We start from the raw sequence: 19,670 nt of genomic DNA, 5'->3' as shown, positions 1-19,670 counted from the left end.
TGGGTCCCCCACGAAGAAACCCCTGGCTGTGTCCCTGGTTTCCGGGGACCCCCTGATGTCAGAGGCTCGGTCGGGGTGTAACCTGTCGAGCCTCGTAATGAGTTTGCGCCCCATGAGGAGCTTCGCCGGGCTCACTCCCGTGACCGGGTTGGGGGTTACCCTGTTGTCAAACAAAAAGGCGGCCAGCCTGTGGTCCCAGTTGCCCTGTACTATCCGGCCCAGGACTTCCTTGGTAGTTCAGACCATGCGCTCTGCCTGTCCGTTGGTGGCCGGGTGAAACGGGGCTGACCTTATGTGTCTGATCAGGTACCTCTGCAGGAACGCCTGAAATTCCCCGGAGGTGAAAGCCGCCCCATTGTCAGAGACAATAGTGTCTGGAATCCCGTGGGTGCTAAGTGCCCTGCGCAGTGCGGCTGCTGATGAAGTGGACGCTACTGGAATGACCTCCAGCCATTTTGTGTAGGCGTCCACCATAATCAGGAAGATCTGTCCCTGGAAGGGCCCCGCGAAGTCTAGGTGGAGCCTGAACCAGGGTTTCCTAGTGGTTTCCCATCGTGTAACCGGGGCACTGGGTGGCTCTGGCCGCGACTCCTGGCACATGCTGCACCTCCGAACCCAGTTCTCGATCTCTTCATCCATCCCCGGCCACCAGACGAAGCTCCTGGCTAAAGCCTTCATTCGGACTATGCCGGGGTGGGTCTCGTGAAGCGACTCTAGAACTCGCTTCTGCAGTGTGGGGGAAACCACCACCCTGCTTCCCCACAAGATGCATCCTTTGTGAGCTGCTAGCTCCTCTCTCCTCGTTTTGTAGGGTCTAAACTCTTCCCCCATGTTCCCTTCTGGCCACCCCCTCACCACCCAGTCGAGAACCCTTGCCAGTGTTTGTTCTTCCCAGTGGCCTTCGCAACCTCCGCGGCGTGGAGGGGCGGCTCCGGGAGGGACTCGACCAACATGACCAGGTGTGCTGGGGCTGGGTCAGGTTCTGTGTCGGGCAGTGGCAAACGGCTGAGCGCGTCAGCGTGGCCCATAGCCTTGCCGGCTCGGTGGACTAGTGTGTACATGTAAGAGTTGAGGAATTGATTCCACCTCAACACGAGCTGTGAAAGTATTTGGGGGGTTTGGCGGTCAGGGGCCAGCAGACCTAAGAGCGGCTTGTGGTCAGTGGCTATTGTGAACCTCCGCCCATACAGATAATCATGAAACTTGTGGACCCCCGCCACGATTGCCAAGGCCTCCTTATCTATTTCGTTATAACGAAATGGTTGCCGCCTTATGCTATCGCAATACGCTACAATTGGTATCTTCAATCTCCTTACAGTCGGAAGCACCAGCCCTGGAGGGAGAGCTCCTCTTCCGCTATGCTGGGAGGAAAGCACATCTTCTCTAGAGAATGATGGAATTCCACCAGCAAGGATCCAGATGAGTTCCTACCTTGTATTTCTTAGCAGCCACTTCCAGGGAAATTATTGTGTGTCCTTGGTGTTCTGGGGATCGCTTACAGACAAAACACACCAATTTTTCCTCCTTTTTGCAGAAGAAGTGGAGTTTTTCCTGGTGTCTCAAGCAAAGACCTTTTCTTGAACTTCGTGGCACCAGTTTAATTTTTTCAACTAGGTTTGCCAGCTGCCAGTTTCGGCGGAAAGCCCCTTTCTCGAACTTGAATTTGCAGACAGGACACTCCAAGTCTCCCAGAGTCTCCCATTTCTCACAGTAGTCAGTGATGCAGGCCTGGCAGAAGCTGTGCCCACAGTCCAGGACCACGGGGTCCGTCAGGCACTCCAGGCAGATGGGGCAGTTGGCCTCCTGCTCTATCTCTATGGATGGTGGAGCTGAGGCCATGAGGGCTGGATTCTCAGTGGCTTGGGTGACAGGAAAGGCAGCAGCTTGTCAGATCTGTAAAAGGGCAGCATAAGAACAAGAACATAAGAGAAGCCATGTTGGATCAGGTCAATGGCACCTCCAGCAGAAGGTCCCAGGTTCAATCCCTGGCATCTCCAAAAAAGGGTCCAGGCAAATAGGTGTGAAAATCCTCAGCTTAAGACCCTGGAGAGCCGCTGCCAGTCTGAGAAGACAATACTGACTTTGATGGACCAAAGGTCTGATTCAGTATAAGGCAGCTTCATATGTTCATATGTATGTTCACTCTGTGTCACACAGTGGCAAAACAAACAATCCCAGCTGCCATCAGGAGATCCATCAGTGGGGCCAGGACACTAGAAACCCTCCCAACTCCACTGATGGACCTCTGCTCCACATGTTTATCCAATCCCCTCTTGAAGCTGGCTATGCTTGTAGCTGGCACCACCTCCTGTGGCAGTGAATTCAATGTGTTAATCACCCTTATAAGAACATAAGAGAACAGGAATTACCTAGAAAGAAGGCTTTGCATTTTAGTCTATTGCCATGTTGGGTTTGTTTTGAAATAGGTTTTATTGTTACTGCTGACACTATGTAAGTTGTCCACTGCCTAAAGAGTCTGAAAGTTGAGACCAGTGTTCCCTCTAAGCTGAGTGAGTGTGAGCTAGCTCACAGTTTTTCAGACCTCCGGCTCACACATTTTTCTCTTAGCTCAGAAAAAATGGCCCCAGAGCAAACCAATTTATGCAATAGATAAATCATTTGCTTACAACTTTAACATCAGTAGCTTACAGAGTTGAATATTTGCTCACAAGACTCCACAGCTGGTTGCATAAAAAGGTAAAGGTAGTCCCCTGGGTAAACACCAGTCGTATTTGACTCTGGGGTGACATTGTATCACAACCTTTTCATAGCAAACTTTTTTAATGGTTTAGCTTGCAATTGCCTTCCCCAGTCATCTACACTCCGTCCCCCACCCCCCCCACCCCAGCAAGCTGGGAACTCATTTGACTGACCTCGGAAGGATGGAAGGCTGAGTCAACCTTGAGTAGGCTACCTGAACCAGCTTCCGCCAGGATCAAACTCAGGGCATGAGCAGAACTTAGGACTTCAGTAGTGCAGCTTTACCACTCTGCACTATGGGACTGTTTTCCTGGTGGCAAACACATCTTTAAACAAATGCAGGGTCCATGTAATATCCTTCCTGATGTGACTCAGACTTCCTGGAACTTTATTCCCCGGGAGAGCCACCTGGCCACATTTCAGCTCATTTTTGCTGGCAGGTAAAGAACTTGCGGTGCCAAAGAGGTTTCCTACAACCAGAAACTGCTGGCTGCCAGGAGCCTTTTCAGAAGAAGGGTAGACGTTGCTGTGGATTTTAGCTCTATCAAGATTTTAGTCTGTTTTTATTTATCACACAACGTTCTTTTAATTTAGCGACTTAGGGTTTTTTTAAAAAAAATTAACACCTAAACTGTTCATTAAAAAAAATAAATAAATAAACTGTTCATTAATGAAAAAAGAACATGCATCTTACAATATATACAAAACCCTCCATGAAACCTAGCAGAAAACTCTCACAAAATCTATCTCTCTACAAAAAATAAAATCTTAATGGCAGTTCAACACTTCTTCCCTTGATTCCTTTGTAGGAAACAACCCATGCCAGCATCTTATTAAAGGAAACCACCATTGAATAAACCATTTCTGTGCCTCTGTCTTCTTTACATATTCTTCTTAAAGCATTCCTGTCTTGGGTATTAGCATAATAAACCAAATTTTGCATAACTAAAACTCAAACTTTGGCAGATTGCTGCTTCCAATTTTTACCAAGGAGCATTCTGGCTGCCAGTGTGGAGTAGTGGTTATAAGTAGCAGACTCCAATCTGGAGTACCGGGTCCCCACTACTCCTCCTCATAAAGCTTGCTGGGTGACCTTGGGCTACTCACAGTTCTCTCAGCCCCTCCCATCTCACAATATGTGCCTGTTCTGGGGAAACTAAGGGAAAAGTGATTGTAAGCAGCTTTGAGGCCCCTTAGGGTAAAGGAAAGTGGGGTATAAAAACAGACTCTTCTTGTTCATCTTTACAAGTAACTGCCACAGGGCGTACTACTGGTTTTTTAGGCAACACAGTGTGGCTAGTCTAACGAAACATTAGAAATGGCAATGGTTCTGCATACATTCCATTCTGAATATTTTTTCAACACTTTCTAGCAATGTGACAGTCCCACCACATATAGGAAATTGCCCATTCTCACATCTCAGGCACATACCTGGGTTGACACAAGTTTTGTTAATTCATTAGGATGCTATCCTCCAAGTGGGATCTGGGCTGCCTTGGAATGACAGCTCACCTCCAGCTACAGAGATCAGTTCCCATGGAGAAAATGAGGTTCCTGTCCTCCCCAGGCTCCACCCCCAAATCTCTGGGAATTTCTTAACCTTGAGCTTGCATCCCCACCCCCACCCCTGCCAGTGACCTGGGAGAACCTGGCAATGCAATCTGAGGCATACTTGTGATGAAGCAGCAGGAGCATCTTATAGGACATTTATGGAAGCCTACAAGATGGTGGTGAAGGCTGCAAAGAAAGAGCCACACAATATGTGTGAAAGAGCCACATGTGGCTCCTGAGCCACAGTTTGGCCACCTCCGCACTAGACCAAGTGGGTACAGTGAATGAGACAGAGCTTTGGATAGTAAAATCTTCACAAGTCCCCTGTTCATAACCCCTCCTAGGCTGTACTCCCTCCTCTTACTCAATCCTCTCTTGACCTCCACTGCCAGCTCCCCATCCTCTGACTTCGTTTGCCTTTTAGACATTCTTCAGCCCTCAAGGCACCATTTCTTAGCTGAATGTCTATCCCCAACTCAGAGACAAGATCAATGGCATTCACTGGTAGAGGCCTCCAACCACAGCCGTTGTGAGTAGAAGCTGAATCTCCTCCTTCTCTCTCCACCCACCACCAGCATGGCTTCTCCTCCATTATGCAAGAATTACCTGCTGGTTGTCTCACCTCAGAATCACTGGATGGGCACAACGGTCTCCCCCTTGCTTGGGAGCTCTCAGTCTTCATATGTCCATGGAGAGTCAATGATCTGAGGTTCCCTTGGCAGCAGGCACCCCACACTCCCGTGGTGGTTGTTGCCGCCCTTCACTTCTTCAGGGAGCAAGAGCTAGAAAATGCACTTTGATTTCTAACACTGCAATAAACACACCAGCAGTCAAACAAAGCAGAAATAATATTCTATTTCAGATACAACATCTATTAGGACAAATTTATGATTCCAAAGTCCATATGAATTCTAAAGTCCAAACCATGCTTGCATTTCATCTCCTTCTGACTCCACATTTTCTTCTTTTGAACATGTCGGGTATGTGCAGGCCGCCCAAACAGCCCTGATGTGCATTTAGATCTCAGCAGGTTTAAAAGAACCTTGGATATAGTAAAATGGATAGTAAAGCATTCACTAGAACCTGATTATGGGATGGAGGAAAACTCCACCCCCTAGACAGCTCATTCTGAAGAATATGGTTGAAATACAGCAACTCGTGGGTAAATTGCCCCAGTGAGATCACAAAGGTTTTTGCTTGCAAACTGTGTTTCTTTTGGCTTCTTTGTGAGAGTATATGTGTGTGTTCATTCTCATTTAGTGGAAGTGCAGCTGCTGGCATCACTGGTGCTAGGCTGCTGGAGTGAGGCCAGCACCCCAGGCATTGTGCCCCCTGCCTCCCTCTTCTCCACCCTCATCCGCAGAAGGCACCAGTACAGCCGGCAGCGGCACACCTTCTGCCCCTCAGAGCACCCGCCACCTGGCTGCTGTCACTCCACCTCCCATGCCTGTGCTTCTGGCATGTGGAGCGACAGCAGCTGGGCATTGGCACACACTCTGAGGCACAGGAGCCACACTGCGGCCGGCATCGCTTGCATATTTCCCTCACTGGGGTGGGGAGGGCTGAAACTGGTGCCCACAGGCTGCGCTCCAGACAGCTGCCTAGGGCTGCATCATGGATGCACTGGCCCTGGCTGCTGGGGAAATGCATATTTAGATCCAAGGGAACTGCAGTGCTGTATTTTTATTCATTTGGGGGACTGGGAAAATCTCCTGGTCCTGCCCCCAAAGTCTCCCAGCTCAACACCCAAATTCCCCAAATATTATCTGAGTTGGACCTGGCAACCCTGCCTCTCCTAAATTTTAACAATTGATAGGGCATCTATAGAGAAAGGACAGAGGATTTGCATTTTACCAATTTTGTTTAGATCTCTTCCTCAGTCTGGTGCTGTGCTAAAAGTATGTCACGCAATGTTTTCTTTTAAATACTTTATAACTTTTGATGCTGCGAGTGGTTACCTGTACCACAAAGATCTCCACGGTCTCAGACACAGTATTTTAAATGGAGCACTGTGGAGAGCCAGGAAGCTGGCAGGTGGCTATTCCTCCAGGGGTGTACAAGACAGTAAACGGTCCCTGTGGTGACCAGGCAGCGGGAAACACAGAGGCAGGGCCTCGGAACTTGGAAGGGAAGCTGGGATGCTCCCAGTGGGGAACTTCTACAATGGTCAGGTAGTGCAGGAGTTACTGGGGGGCGGGGGGGGGGGGGAGAGAGGCCTTTCTGGTTGTTGAGAAAAACCTAAGCAGGCCTGTTCTGACAAAGATACAATTAAAAATCAGATAAAATATGCACTTTTATCGTCAGTTTTTAAATATATTTCACACTTTCTTTTAGGAAAAATCCCAATATAAAATTGAAATCTTCATAACAAGGCATTTGGACCCTGCGGTCCTCGCCAACCACCCCTGTCTCAGATCTTTCATTTCTGCGTAAGGTACTGGAGAGAACAGCAGCTGAGCAGCTCCAGGTCTTCTTGGATGACGCCTGCCCCAGATCCATTCCAGTCTGGCTTCTGCCCTGGCCGTGGGGTAGAGACTGTACTGGTTGCCCTCACAAATGACCCCCAGAGGCACTTGGATCGAGGCAGGTCAATGCTGTTGTTACTCTTTTTTACTATACTTCTGTTGATACAGCCCAAAATTGCATTTGCCTTTTTAGTCACCGCATCAGACTGTTGACTCATGTTCAGCATATGATCCACTAAGACCCCTAGATCCTTTTCGCACATACTACTGCTAAGACAAGTCTGCCCCATCCTATAACCATGCATTGGATTTTTCCTACCTAAATGCAGAGCTTTACATTTATCACCGTTAAAATTCATTTTATTGATTTTAGCCCAGTTTTCCAACCTGTCAAGATCATCCTGTATCCTGTTTCTGTCTTCTTCTGTGTTTACAACCCCTCCCAATTTAGTATCATCTGCAAATTTAATAAGCGTTCCCTCTATTCCTTCATCCAAATCATTGATGAAGATGTTGAACAGAACAGGTCCCAGGACAGGCATGCGTGGATCCATGTTGTAAAGAGTTGAGCTGTGGTTCTGTGTACGTCAGGAGATGATATCCAGGAAGTCACCCCTGTACTTATTCCCAAGCCAGGCACCCCTGGAATGTGATATTGCAATGTAACCCTAGAATATTAATTGGATACAGCAATGCCCATTTGAATTGGAATGGTCTTTCTTGCACATAAGGGAGACAAATCCAGTTCCTTCTTGACCCAAAGCAGGTCTGTAATGTGGTTCTGGTCCACAAGCCAGACAAACATGATGCCAGCTGAAAGGTTGAGAAGTGTCCATCTTTCTGCTCCTGGGAATGAAGAGATCCGGGCACAGAGAGGTGGTGTGGGCAGTGCCATAAAAATTCCTTCACTCTTTTGGCAACCTTTAAAAGTCCTGTTATAAGGAAATAAGCATAAGGAAATAAGGATGACCCAGGAAACCTCCAACACAAATAAATGGTTTGTCTGTTATTCCTCAGAGCCAGACAGCAGAAACACGAAGGTTAGAGGCTAAGCACTCCTCTTGTTGTGAATGTGTGGTATAACCTGTAAACTGATCCCACATTTCTGACTCTTAACAAAGTTTCTATTTTTCTTTAATTAATTGCTAAGGCCATCAAAGTAAACCAGTCCCCTGACCACTTGATGGATGCCCATCCATGGTTGACACTAAGAGAGAAATCTATCACTTTTGGGGAGCTTCAAAGGAACCAGTTTTGGGAAAACAAGGCCATAAAGTCATTTGGCCAGTGTAATTAAAATGCCTATGTTGGGGTATGGATCTATGATACGAATGGTCTCTGATTGGATATTACACATATGACACCCCAATTTTCCATTGGTGTGATGCTCTGCCCCCTCATTGGGTAGGTTAATTGAGTGATGTGACGTAATTTACCCTAGAAAACAGACAACCCGACCTGTCAGGCTTAGCGTAGGAGCAGGGGGTCCTGAGAGCAGAAGAAAAAAGGAAGGAAAAAGGGAATCCCTTCATCCTCTCCTTCCTCCACCCCCTTCCTACCCTCACCCCCCCCCCCGCTTCCTCTCAAGAGAAATCTCCCTCCAGAGGTCTTGCATTTCCTCTGACTGAGTCTACCCTGCAAAGATATAGGTATTGTATCACCTTCCCCCATCCATACTGATTCAGCTAACCTCTTTGTAATTCCTCTTGTATGCTTGAAATTGTTTGATTGAGATGTAACTATCTGAAACCCTCTCTCGGCTTGGCTTCGCGAACGAAGATTTAAGAAGGGTGCAATAGTCCACGTTTGCTGCAGGCTCGCTGGTGGCTGACAAGACCAATGTGGGACAGGCAGGTCCGGCCACAGCGGCTGCAGGGAAAAGTCTGATTTAGGGTTGGTCCTGTAGCAGTGCGATTCTTCCTCAATCTCCTTTTGTCCTCAAGACCAGCTATGCGTGCGTTCTCAAAGGAAGAGACAGCCTGGTGGATGGTGTGCCTCCATGCTTTGCGATCTGAGGCTAGGTCAGACCACTGGTGATGGTTGATGTGACAGGTGCTAAGGGATTTCTTCAAGGAGTCCTTGTACCTCTTCTTTGGTGCCCCTCTATTTCGATGGCCGGTGGAGAGTTCGCCATACAGGGCAATCTTGGGAAGGCGGTGGTTTTCCATCCTAGAAATATGCCCTGCCCAGCGCAGCTGCGTCTTCAACAGCAGTGCCTCGATGCTGGTAACCTCTGCCCGCTTGAGGACTTCAGTGTTGGTCACAAAGTCACTCCAGTGGATGTTGAGGATGGTGCGAAGGCAGCGCTGATGAAAGCGCTCAAGGAGTCGCAGGTGATGACGGTATAAAACCCACGATTCGGAGCCATAGATGAGGGTTGTCATCACAACCGCTTTGTAAACATTGATCTTTGTGCCTTTTTTCAGATGCTTGTTGCTCCACACTCTTTTGTGCAGTCGACCAAATGCACGGTTTGCCTTTGCCAGCCTGTTGTCAATCTCCTTGTCGATCTTGGCATCTGAGGAGATGATGCACCCCAGGTAGCTGAACTGCTGGACTGTCTTCAGAACTGATTCACCCACAGTGATGCAGGGAGGGTGATAATCTTCCTGGGGTGCAGGCTGGTGGAGAACTTCTGTCTTCTTCAGACTAACTTCTAGGCCGAATAGCTTGGCAGCCTCTGCAAAGCAGGACGTCATATGCTGCAGAGCTGATACCGAGTGGGAGATGAGTGCAGCATCATCAGCAAACAGTAGCTCTCGGATGAGTTTTTCCATTGTCTTGGAGTGTGCCTTTAGTCGCCTCAGGTTGAACAGGCTGCCATCGGTGCGATAGCGGATGTAGACACCATTGTCCTCATCTAGATCTACTGCGGCTCTTTGAAGCATCATGCTAAAGAAGATCGTAAAGAGAGTTGGCGCGAGAACGCAGCCTTGCTTTACACCTGTGCCTATTGGGAAGGGCTCCGAGAGGTCGTTGCAGTGTCTGACTTGGCCTCGCTGGTCTTCGTGTAGCTGGATGATCATGCTGAGGAACCTTGGGGGACATCCTAAACGTTCCAAGATTTGCCACAGGCCTTTCCTGCTAACGGTATCGAAAGCTTTGGTAAGGTCGACAAAAGTCACATACAGAGCCTTGTTCTGTTCCCTGCATTTCTCTTGGAGCTGCCTGAGAACAAATACCATGTCGGTGGTGCTCCTGTTAGCTCTGAAGCCGCACTGGCTCTCTGGGAGGAGTTCTTCTGCAATGGTGGGCACCAGTCTGTTCAGGAGTATTCTGGCAAGGATTTTGCCTGCGATGGAGAGCAGGGTTATCCCCCAGTAGTTGGAGCAGTCTGACTTTTCCCCTTTGTTCTTGTATAGGGTGATGATGATTGCATCGCGAAAGTCCTGTGGTAATTTGCCTTGTTCCCAGCAGGTGACAAGTACTTTGTGAAGTGAGCTATGTAGTACTGTGCCCCCATGCTTCCAGATCTCTGGTGGAATTCCATCAACTCCTGCTGCCTTGCCACTTTTCAGTTGCTTGATGGCTTTAACAGTCTCTTCTAGGGTGGGGATCTCATCCAACTCTGTTTTCACCGGTTGAAGTGGGGTGAGGTGGATTGCTGAATCTTGAACTACGCGGTTGGCACTGAAGAGAACCTGAAAATACTCCGACCACCGGTTCAATATGGATGCCTTGTCTGTGAGGAGCACTTGGCCGTCTGCACTATGCAAGGGACTCTGAGCCTGATATGATGGACCATATACTGCCTTCAGGGCTTCGTAGAACCCTCTTAAATCACCAGTGTCTGCACACAGCTGGGTTCTCTCTGCAAGCTTGGTCCACCACTCATTCTGAATGTCTCGAAGCTTGCGCTGGAGGTTGCTACATGCAGCGCGAAAGGTTGCTTTTTTCCCAGGACAGGAGGGCTGAGCAAGATGTGCTTGGTAGGCAGATCTCTTTTTTGCCAGTAATTCTTGGATCTCTTGCTTGTTCTCATCAAACCAGTCCTTGTTCTTCCTTGTGGAGAACCCGAGGACTTCTTCAGAGATCTGCAGGACGGTAGTTTTTAGGTGTTCCCAGAGTGCTTCTGGAGAAGGGTCTGTGGGGCAACTGAGGTCCTCAATTCTTGACTGGAGTTTTGCCTGGAAGGCAGCTTTAACTTCGGCTGACTGGAGGCTGCCAACCTGAAACTTCCTCCGAGGGATACCTCCTCTCCTGGGTGTGGGTTTAAAGTGAAGACGGAGATTGCAGCGTACAAGACGATGATCCGTATGACATTCTGCGCTGGGCATTACTCGGGTGTGTAAGACATCTCGAAGGTCTCTCTGGCGCACCAGAATGTAGTCGATAAGGTGCCAATGCTTGGACCGTGGGTGCATCCAGGTTGTCTTCAGACTGCTCTTCTGCTGGAAGATAGTGTTGGTGATGGTGAGCTGGTGCTCCATGCAGAATTCTAGCAGGAGGCGCCCGTTGTCATTGCAGTTGCCAATGCCGTGTTTGCCAAGTACTCCTTTCCAGGCTTCCGAGTCTTTACCTACTCTGGCATTGAAGTCGCCAAGGATGATCACCTTGTCCTCTGTAGGGGTCTTCCGTACGAGGTTGCGTAGATCAGCATAGAACTTGTTCTTTTCTGCAGGATCTGCTTGAAGGGTTGGGGCATACACACTGAAGAGTGTTGCATGCTGCTTGTTTTGAAGTGGGAGGCGCATGGACATGATGCGATCTGAGTGACCTGTTGGAAGGTTTTCGAGTTTGGAGGCAATGGAGTTCCTGACCATGAAGCCAACGCCAGAAAGGCGGCTCTCAGCCTTCGACTTACCCGACCAGTAGAGGGTATAGCCAGCACCGTGTTCTTGAAGACTACCTTCCTCAGGGAAACGGACCTCACTGAGAGCTGCTATGTCGATATTCAACCTGAGAAGTTCGTGGGCAACTAGAGCAGAGCGTCGTTCAGGGCGACCACTGCCTACTGTGTCAAGCATGGTTCTGATGTTCCAACACGCAAGCTTTAGTCTTTGCACACTTTGTGAGGCAGGTGCATGCCTTTTCTTTGTTGTTATTTTTCGACCGCAAGTAAGGATGCCCGTTGACCGCGGCTAGCCAACTGGGGTGGGGGAGACGAGCTTTGTTTAGGCCACCTTTTCTAGGCCCCTCTCCGTGTGGAGCAAGCAGTGCTGTCCCTAGATAAGGCTGCTTGGTCGTTCAGGGTGCTGCCGAAAGATGCTTTCGTCTCCGGGTTAGCATCAGGCGACCAATATCCTGAACCGCCTACATGCAGGATCGGGACTGCGGCTTCCAGTGGCACCTTCCACCTGCCGTTTCGCCCCTTGCCTATCGCTGCAGGACTTGATGCGTTGTGGGTTGTGTGTGTGGATATGCCCTTCAGGCCTGCGCAGAGGAATTTTTTAGGTGAAGCGCAGTGTGCGCGGTACTGGCTCCACCCTTTCACCTGGGGGTCATCTGCCATGGCCCAGTAAGCCGGGACGCCGGCAGTGAGTCCTCCAGGTGGTAGGTGTTACATTAACGAGCTCTATCTGCCCGGGTTTGATGTTAGAGTTTTACTTCTCTTAGGCTGACGAGGTTGGTGGGCCCAGCCTGCCCATCCGGTTATACCGCCGGACACTTCGGTCGCACCATGACGTAGCAAACTCTGTGAAAACTCTGTGGGGTGGGGGGGGGGTGGGCTCCCTCTGGGAAACCTACCCCCCCAGGGAAAGTGCATGCGCAATACATAGCCTCTCCTCTCCCGGTGTAGTGAACGCCGCGTGGTCACTGTCTGGCTATGCCTGGCAGATGGTCACTGCAATGGCCTCTCCTGCATTACTGCATCCGTAGCAACACCTTCTCGCTGGTCCCCCCTCCGCTCATAGCCCATCTGAAACCCTATGCCATAATAAAATCCATTATTAACCAAAGGATTTTCAGTGGTCTATCTCCGTAGACAAAGACATAGATCCTATACACCTCACCTCTCGTAGGTCTACCATTTTGAGCTAAGAAATATTAATATTCCCCAATAAAAAGTTGTTTGAGGTGTAACAGAGAAAGAGGCTGAGGAAGAATTAGCTATTGAAACCGTGAGGAGTCCTTTTAAAAGCAGTTCCTTATTCTCTCTGCACCATCACAAGTGGAACACTAAGAAATTAAAGACTGTACCCATGCCTTCATTAAGTCCTATTTGAAGAGGCTATCATTCTTTGTGACTGTTGAGAGACTTTGTGGGGAAAATGTCAAGAATGTTCAGTGTTCCTTTAGTTCTGTTTTTGTTTAACTTCACTAAAAATGGATATTTACATGCCTGGCGTGAAAGCTTTATTGCTTCCGGTGGTTATCTTACATTGCTTATTGTCCACAGTTGCTGTGCGGTTGTGGGAAACCCAGGCCCAACTGTTTAAAAAGCATACCTCAAGCTTGGCAGCCCCACATCCTGTGCTCTTATATGCTGGACTGTGATTCTTTTAACCTGCTAAAAAACATTTCCATGGTTTTGCATGCTGAGTCATGGCCCACTTTCTCTATATTTAGGACTGTTTGCCATTCCATCCCACTGTCTGATGAAGGGTGCACACGAAAGGTCACATTCTGAATAAAACTCTGTTGGTCTTAAAGGCGCTACTAGACTCCTGCTTTGTTCTGCTGCTTCAGACCAACACGGCTGCCCACCTGGATCTATAACAAACAATTGTCTTTGATGGGGGAACTCTCTAGTTCTTTTCATTGCAGAGTTATAAAGGGAGCTCTGTCAAGATGTGTAGCTGAGTTAGGCTGCCTGTTGACCTAGAATCTTGTAGCGCCATAAAGACTAATGAAATTTGTGGCAGGGTGTGAGCTTTTGTGAGTCACTTTTGAAGTGAGGAGTGGCTCCTGAAAGCTCGTACCCTGCCACAAATTTCTAGAGGAGCTACTGGACTTTTGCTCTTTTCTACTGATAAAGCGAACTGTATTGGCTTTTCATTAACTGTTTATAATTCTGAAAAGAAAAGGACGAGAGAGTTATTTTTATAAAAAAATGACATCTGAGAATTTGTGCATTATTACTACAGCTGGGGGTATAAATAGTTTAATATTTTGATCTAGCTGTTACCAGTTTTTTAAATAGCCCTCCAGTAGGAGGGGCATGACCTGGATAGCCCAGACTAGTCCAAGATCAGAAGCACATCTGGGTTGGTCCTGGTTAGTTCTTGGATGGGAGACCACCAAGGAATCACTATGCAGCATCACTGTGCAGAGGCAGACGATGACAAACCACCTCTGTTCATCTCTTGCCTTAGGGAAGGGCCTGCTCAGAGCATTAAGACGAGGAAATTGCACATGTGCAGAACTTCAGTGTAAATTAAGAAACAAGAAAAGCCAGGATATTGAGTCCTGCCCATATCAGTGCCAGTGCAGAAGTCTCATTCCCTGCACCTCCCCACTGCGTGTTCACAAATGACACCCACAATGTGTGTAGAATGAGGACAAGAGCACGCCAGCTCTGGCCTGCAGTCCCCGCCCTCTTAGGCTTCGCAGCACCCGGAGGGGCTTTCCTTCTCTCTCCGGTAACACCCACCACCCCCACCTGATCTTTGTGCGGAATTGCCCAGTGGGAGGGTCAGGACTCCCAGCTTCCCTTCCAAGTTCTGAGGCTGTCTTGCCTCTGCAACTTCCACAGCCCCAGCCTGGCCTACCATGCGGACAGTTTAATGCTTTGGGCACCCTTGGAGGAGTAGCCGCTTGCCAATAGCCTGCCTTCTCCCCGGCATCACTTTTAAAATAGTGTGTTTGAGACAGTGGGAGGTCTGTTGGCACACAGATCCACAGCCAGCATCAAGTTATAAAATATTTCTTTAAAATATAATGTTTACAAGCATACTTTTAGCACAGCACCGAATTGAGCAAGGGATTCCAAAAGAAATGCTCTAAAGCACAAATCCTTGGCCCCTCTCACAACACATGCCCTGTCAGTTCTTAAAATATAGAACATGCTCATTAGCATAGACATTCTGGATTTAAACAGAGTAGACAGTACTTTGACGCTTGTTCCAACTCCTCCACGTGAATACATGGTGAAGAGCTGCCTGCTTACGGATCTCAGCTAAGGGCGTTTTCGCACTGACCTTCAAGTGGCGCGACCACCCTCTTCACACCGGAGGATCTGCTCGGATTTCGCACAAGAAGCGCCGGCGCACCCAAAAGAGCCGGCTACTTCCGTCGCGAAACCCGCTCAAACGTTTTCCTGCTTCTTGGCGGTTTCCGTTTGAGCGGGTTTCGCGACGGAAGTAGCCGGCTCTTTTGGGTGCGCCGGCGCTTCTTGTGCGAAATCTGGGCAGATCCTCCGGTGTGAAGAGGGTGGTCGCGCTACTTGAAGGTCAGTGCGAAAATGCCCTAAGAGTTCTCATGGACGCAGCATCCCACAGAACAAAGACCTCCTTCCTCTTGCAAGGAGTTTTTCTCAGTCTTTTTCTCCACCTGCTGACCAGATCAGTGAAGCGATTTTTGCAGTCTCCAAAATTTCCCTTTCTGTACCACTCTCAAGCACATTGTTCTCCAGACCTGTTTCCTGTTTAGAGAAGGGAAAAAGCTTACCCGGCCCATTATCTCTCCTGCTATATCTATTAGTATTTGTATGAAGGTAGGCTGAGTTCCTTCTGGGAAGCAAATGAACTGACACGCCAGCCCCACCCCACTCTCTGTTCAGAGGGAGGGGGGAGGAACCTGTTAAAACGCAAAGTGGAGGTTTGGCTCAGCTCACCCCCCCAGGAAAAAAAATGTATTTCTTTGCACCTTGGCTTCATTTTTGCCTCTTCTTCTCCTTTGCTCCCCATCTTCAGTCTCTTGTCAAGTCATGAGGCGTCTTCCTTTACAACATTACCCCCCCCCCCAAAGCACTTCCTCTCTGCCCAAAGTTTGGTTCATGCTCTTGTCACCTCTCCCCTTGCAAACTTCTCTGCTCTCACTCTGATCTTCCAGAGTACCCCTCAAGCCCCTTTCCTTCTGCCCGGCACTCTGCTTTCCAGGGCTGGATTAACAAATAGGCCAAGTAGGCACTGGCCTAATGAGCCCCCACACCTTTAGGGGCCCTGGGCTGGTTTGTCTCTCTCTGCCTCTCCCTGCAGCTTTGCCAAAGGGGCTTTTGAGAAGGTGCCTGCAGGAGAGATTAGGAGATAATTTACCGGGGAGGGGGGGGGCAAGGTTTTGGTTGCCTAGGGGCCTCTACAGGTCTTAATCTGGCACTGCTGCACTCCAAATCCTCCACCTATTCCCTTCATTCTCAACAAGTGACATCACTCCTTAAATCCCTCTTAATTTCCTGTCTGTTCCCAGATCCTGCCCTTCAAAGCCCTCCATGGTCTCCCCTCAATCTGTATTTCTCTGCTCTTATATCCAGATAGAACCTTGTTCCTAACCGAGTTTCCCCACCCTCGGCCTCACCAAGACTTCCTGCATCCAGGGCTGGTGCCAGGGCTTTTGGTGCCCTAAGGGAGCTGCCCACTAGCCCCCCCCCCCCAATCTTTTTTAAAGAGAGAATTGTAGGAGAGATGAAGAAACTTGGAACTTATTTGCATTTTTAATTTACAGTTTTTTTATTTTAAACTTTAATTTTAAAAAATTGTGAGACTAAGCAATAAAAATTGTGAGAATACTACTTGATCCTTTTAGATGGAGGTGCCAGGGACAAGATCCTCCCATGACCATTTCTACTTGATTCTTTCAGCTGGAGGTGCCAGGGACAAGATTCTCACATGACCATTTTCACTTCATCCTTTCAGCTGGAGGTGCCAGGGACAAGACCATGAGCATGTGAGAAAGATGCTCTGCCACTGAGCTATGGCTCCCACCCCATGTCTGTGTCAAAGTAGAATAGGAAGGATGAGTGGCAGCAGACCACTTCAACAGGAGCCAATTTTTAGAAACTGTAATTGGCTCTTCTTCAGCTTTTACAGTTGGTTAATTTACCCCTGCCAGGCTCTGAGGAGCACACTGCGCAGGCGCTGTCCGTGTTCACATTTCCTGGGTCTGTAACAGACCCGGGGAAGGTGAAACTGGCTGGGCAGCGTCTGCGCTCCATGGAGCCTTCTTTCCATTGGGGAAGGCAGACTCCAGGGAGGACACACGCTGCTTGTGGGGAGAGGGGGTGCCTGGTGGTGTACACTAGTCCAGGTCTACTTGGCCTACTCCCATGCACCGGCCATGTCTGCATCCTCCAAGAACTCTTCCCTACCTGTTCTGTCCCTTATGCCTAGAGCTGCCTCCCAAGAACACTTACATGCTACCATCTCTCTCCCTTCCCTCCTTTTCTTCGACCTCTTGGGCACTTCTTAGCTCTATTTCCCTGCAGAAGAATGTCTATTCTTCCAATTTCTCCCTGCTGCCACCTTCTACTCCTACTTCATGGCAAGGATTGCACTGCAAGCTCATCAGGCAGACCTGTTTTTCTGTACTTTGCCAAGCGCCATGCCCAAAGATAGCACTTTGAGAATAAACATATCAAAAAGCAAGGACACATGTGTCTGTTCATCTGTCACTGGCAGGCATAACATATCAGGAAAAAAGGACAGGAGGCTCAGAACATCTAGAGCCAAAAATGAAGGGAATCCAGAAATCCTAGTCTGGGAAGGTCCAGAAACTGTTCTTCGCAAATGGAACCAAAGGGTTTATGAGGAACCAAGAAAATGGAATCAGTACAGCCAGGGAGGGTGGAAAACATCTTTCCAAAACAATGGCGAATTTAACAGCTTTCCTGACCTACCAAAGTATCTTGAGATCCAGGTGCCAATCCCAACCACACCATGGAAGCTTCCTCGGTGACCTTGGGCCAGTCACACACTCTCACCCTAGCCTACCTCTGAGGGTTATTGTTGTTGTGAGGATAAAATGGAAGGACTAATTTTTTCCGCTTGTGTTCACTGTGCATGTCCATTGGGTTTTCTTTGTCATTCTGTATTGATTTTCCTCCTTTCAGCACTCCGTTCACTTTGTGGTTGCCGTTTCCCCCTGGGTTTTCTGAGAGTGATTTCATGAGGATTTTTCTCTTGCTTTGCTTCCAGGCCAAAGGTAAATCAAAAGCATACAGGTTCCCTCGGATTCCACCCCCCACAAACCTTTTTACTGCCCCCTGAAGGTCACCTCCCCCCACTGAGGTTGTTCCATCAACTCTGCACCTTCTGCCATCATCTCCCATACCTTGGTGCACAAACTCCATTTTCCATTTGTTTTTAAAGTTTGAATTTTTTTTTTGACAAGTGGCATGAGACTAGCTATGAAAGACTATCGCTAGTCTCAGATCACTGAACAAAAACATTAATATTAGGTAGTCTTTCAGATTATTTAATTATGTCTTGTGATCATGATTACTGGTTTCCCCCCTTGTTGTTAGTCTATTTTGGTTTTAAATTATTTGTAATCTGTTTTGTATTTACTGTTTTGTTTTATCTTGATCTTAAGACTATTGGTCAAAGAAGATAACAAATAAAAGAAAAGGAAAAATGAAGACAATGGGAGAGGGGAATTTAAGAAGTGCTCACGTGTATCAGAAAATCCAGAGAATGGGACCGATACACAAAAGATGCTTTTCTATCAGCCCAGGGCCTTCCTCTACATTTGCAGAAAAATCCAAGAAAGAAAATTACCAATTTAAAACTTCTAGGGGAAAGACTGAGATCTTGCAATCCTCTGTTGTGAAATCCTGAGTAGCTGACAAGGAGAGTTCGGTGGGCAGGGGAGGAGATGCCTATCCCCAGTGTTCCCTCTAAGCTGCAGAGTCTTGAGAGCAAAAATTCTTCTTTGTGAGCTACTGGCGTTAAAAGTTGTGAGCGACTGCATAAATTAATGCGCTCTGGGGCTAAGACAAAAATGTGTGAGTTGGAGGCTAAAAATCTGTGAGCTAGCTCACGCTAACTCAGCTTAGAGGGAAAACTGCCTATCACCCACCCAGGCCACCACCATGAAAGCTGGGTGGGAGAGGAGTTGGAGATACTGCTGCCACCACCCCAGCACCACAGGCAGGCAGGGAGGAGGAATGGGAGCTGCCGCTGCTGCCCTGTGCCATTGCCCAGTAAGGCAGACAAGGGGAGGCAGCAGCCCCACAAGTGGGAGGATGAAGGCAGAAGAGGGAAGGAAGGAAGGAAGGAAGGAAGGAAGGAAGGAAGGAAGGAAGGAAGGAAGGAAGGAAGGAAGGAAGGAAGGAAGGCCCATTGTTCCCCCTCACCACTGCACCAATGAGGTAGGAGATGGCAGCACATTAGGTTGACACGGTGACAGTTCAGCAGTCAGCACAGCAAACAATGAGGGTAAGATAGGATTCTTTCCCTGCAAGTGTCGTGGAGCCCTTACTTGTCATCACCGGATCTTCCAGAAATGTAGGTGACCTATTAGTATGAGCTGAGAGCCAGTGCGTTGCAGTGTGGTAGACTTGAAGTGATGAGGCCTGAGTTCAAGTTCCTGCTCAGCTATCGGATTGCCAGCCTCCAAGTGGGGCCTGGAGATCACCCAGAATTACAGTTAATCTCCAAACAACATAAATCAGTTTCCCTGAAAGAATGGCCACTGAGAGGATGGCTATGGCATCATGCTCCCCCCAGTCCTTCCTCTTCCCAGACCCCACCATCCCCAGCTCTGCACTCAAAAGCTCCAGGACGAAGCTCACTCACTCTTGGACTGGCTTCCCTCATAGGGGCGTGGGTAGGAGAGAAAACAGGAGCACCCAGTTCCTTGGAAACACAAAGGAGGAGAGAAGAGGAGACTGGAGTTATACCTTCCCTTCACTCAGAGTGCCTTACAATCTCTTTTCCCTTCCCCTCCCCACAACAGACACCCTGTGAGGTAGGTGGGGCTGAGAGAACTCTGACAGAACCCTTGAGAGGAACAGCTCTGACAGAGTTATGACTGACCCAGGCTCACTCCAGCAGGTGCATTTGGAGGGATGGGGAATCAAACCTGGTTCTCCCAGATTAGAGTCCATGCATTTAACCACTACACCAAAGGAAAACA

General features: G+C 48.6%; 1 protein-coding gene across 1 annotated transcript in view; it reads right to left on the bottom strand.

The window, feature by feature from the left end:
- Positions 1–1,871, bottom strand: part of LOC132571811 (tripartite motif-containing protein 10-like) — a 48,396-nt gene extending 46,525 nt beyond the window's left edge. The window contains exon 1 of the mRNA XM_060238604.1: positions 1,432–1,871. Within this exon, the coding sequence (XP_060094587.1) occupies positions 1,432–1,839 (408 nt within the window). The 5' untranslated portion in view covers positions 1,840–1,871. The remainder of the gene's footprint in view (positions 1–1,431) is intronic.
- Between the last annotated feature and the right edge of the window lie 17,799 nt (positions 1,872–19,670).

Source organism: Heteronotia binoei, chromosome 5 (genome assembly GCF_032191835.1).
Source record: "Heteronotia binoei isolate CCM8104 ecotype False Entrance Well chromosome 5, APGP_CSIRO_Hbin_v1, whole genome shotgun sequence".
NCBI lineage: Eukaryota > Metazoa > Chordata > Lepidosauria > Squamata > Gekkonidae > Heteronotia > Heteronotia binoei.
Note: the sequence above shows the minus strand (reverse complement) of the source record. Positions and strands in the feature narration are given on the sequence as shown.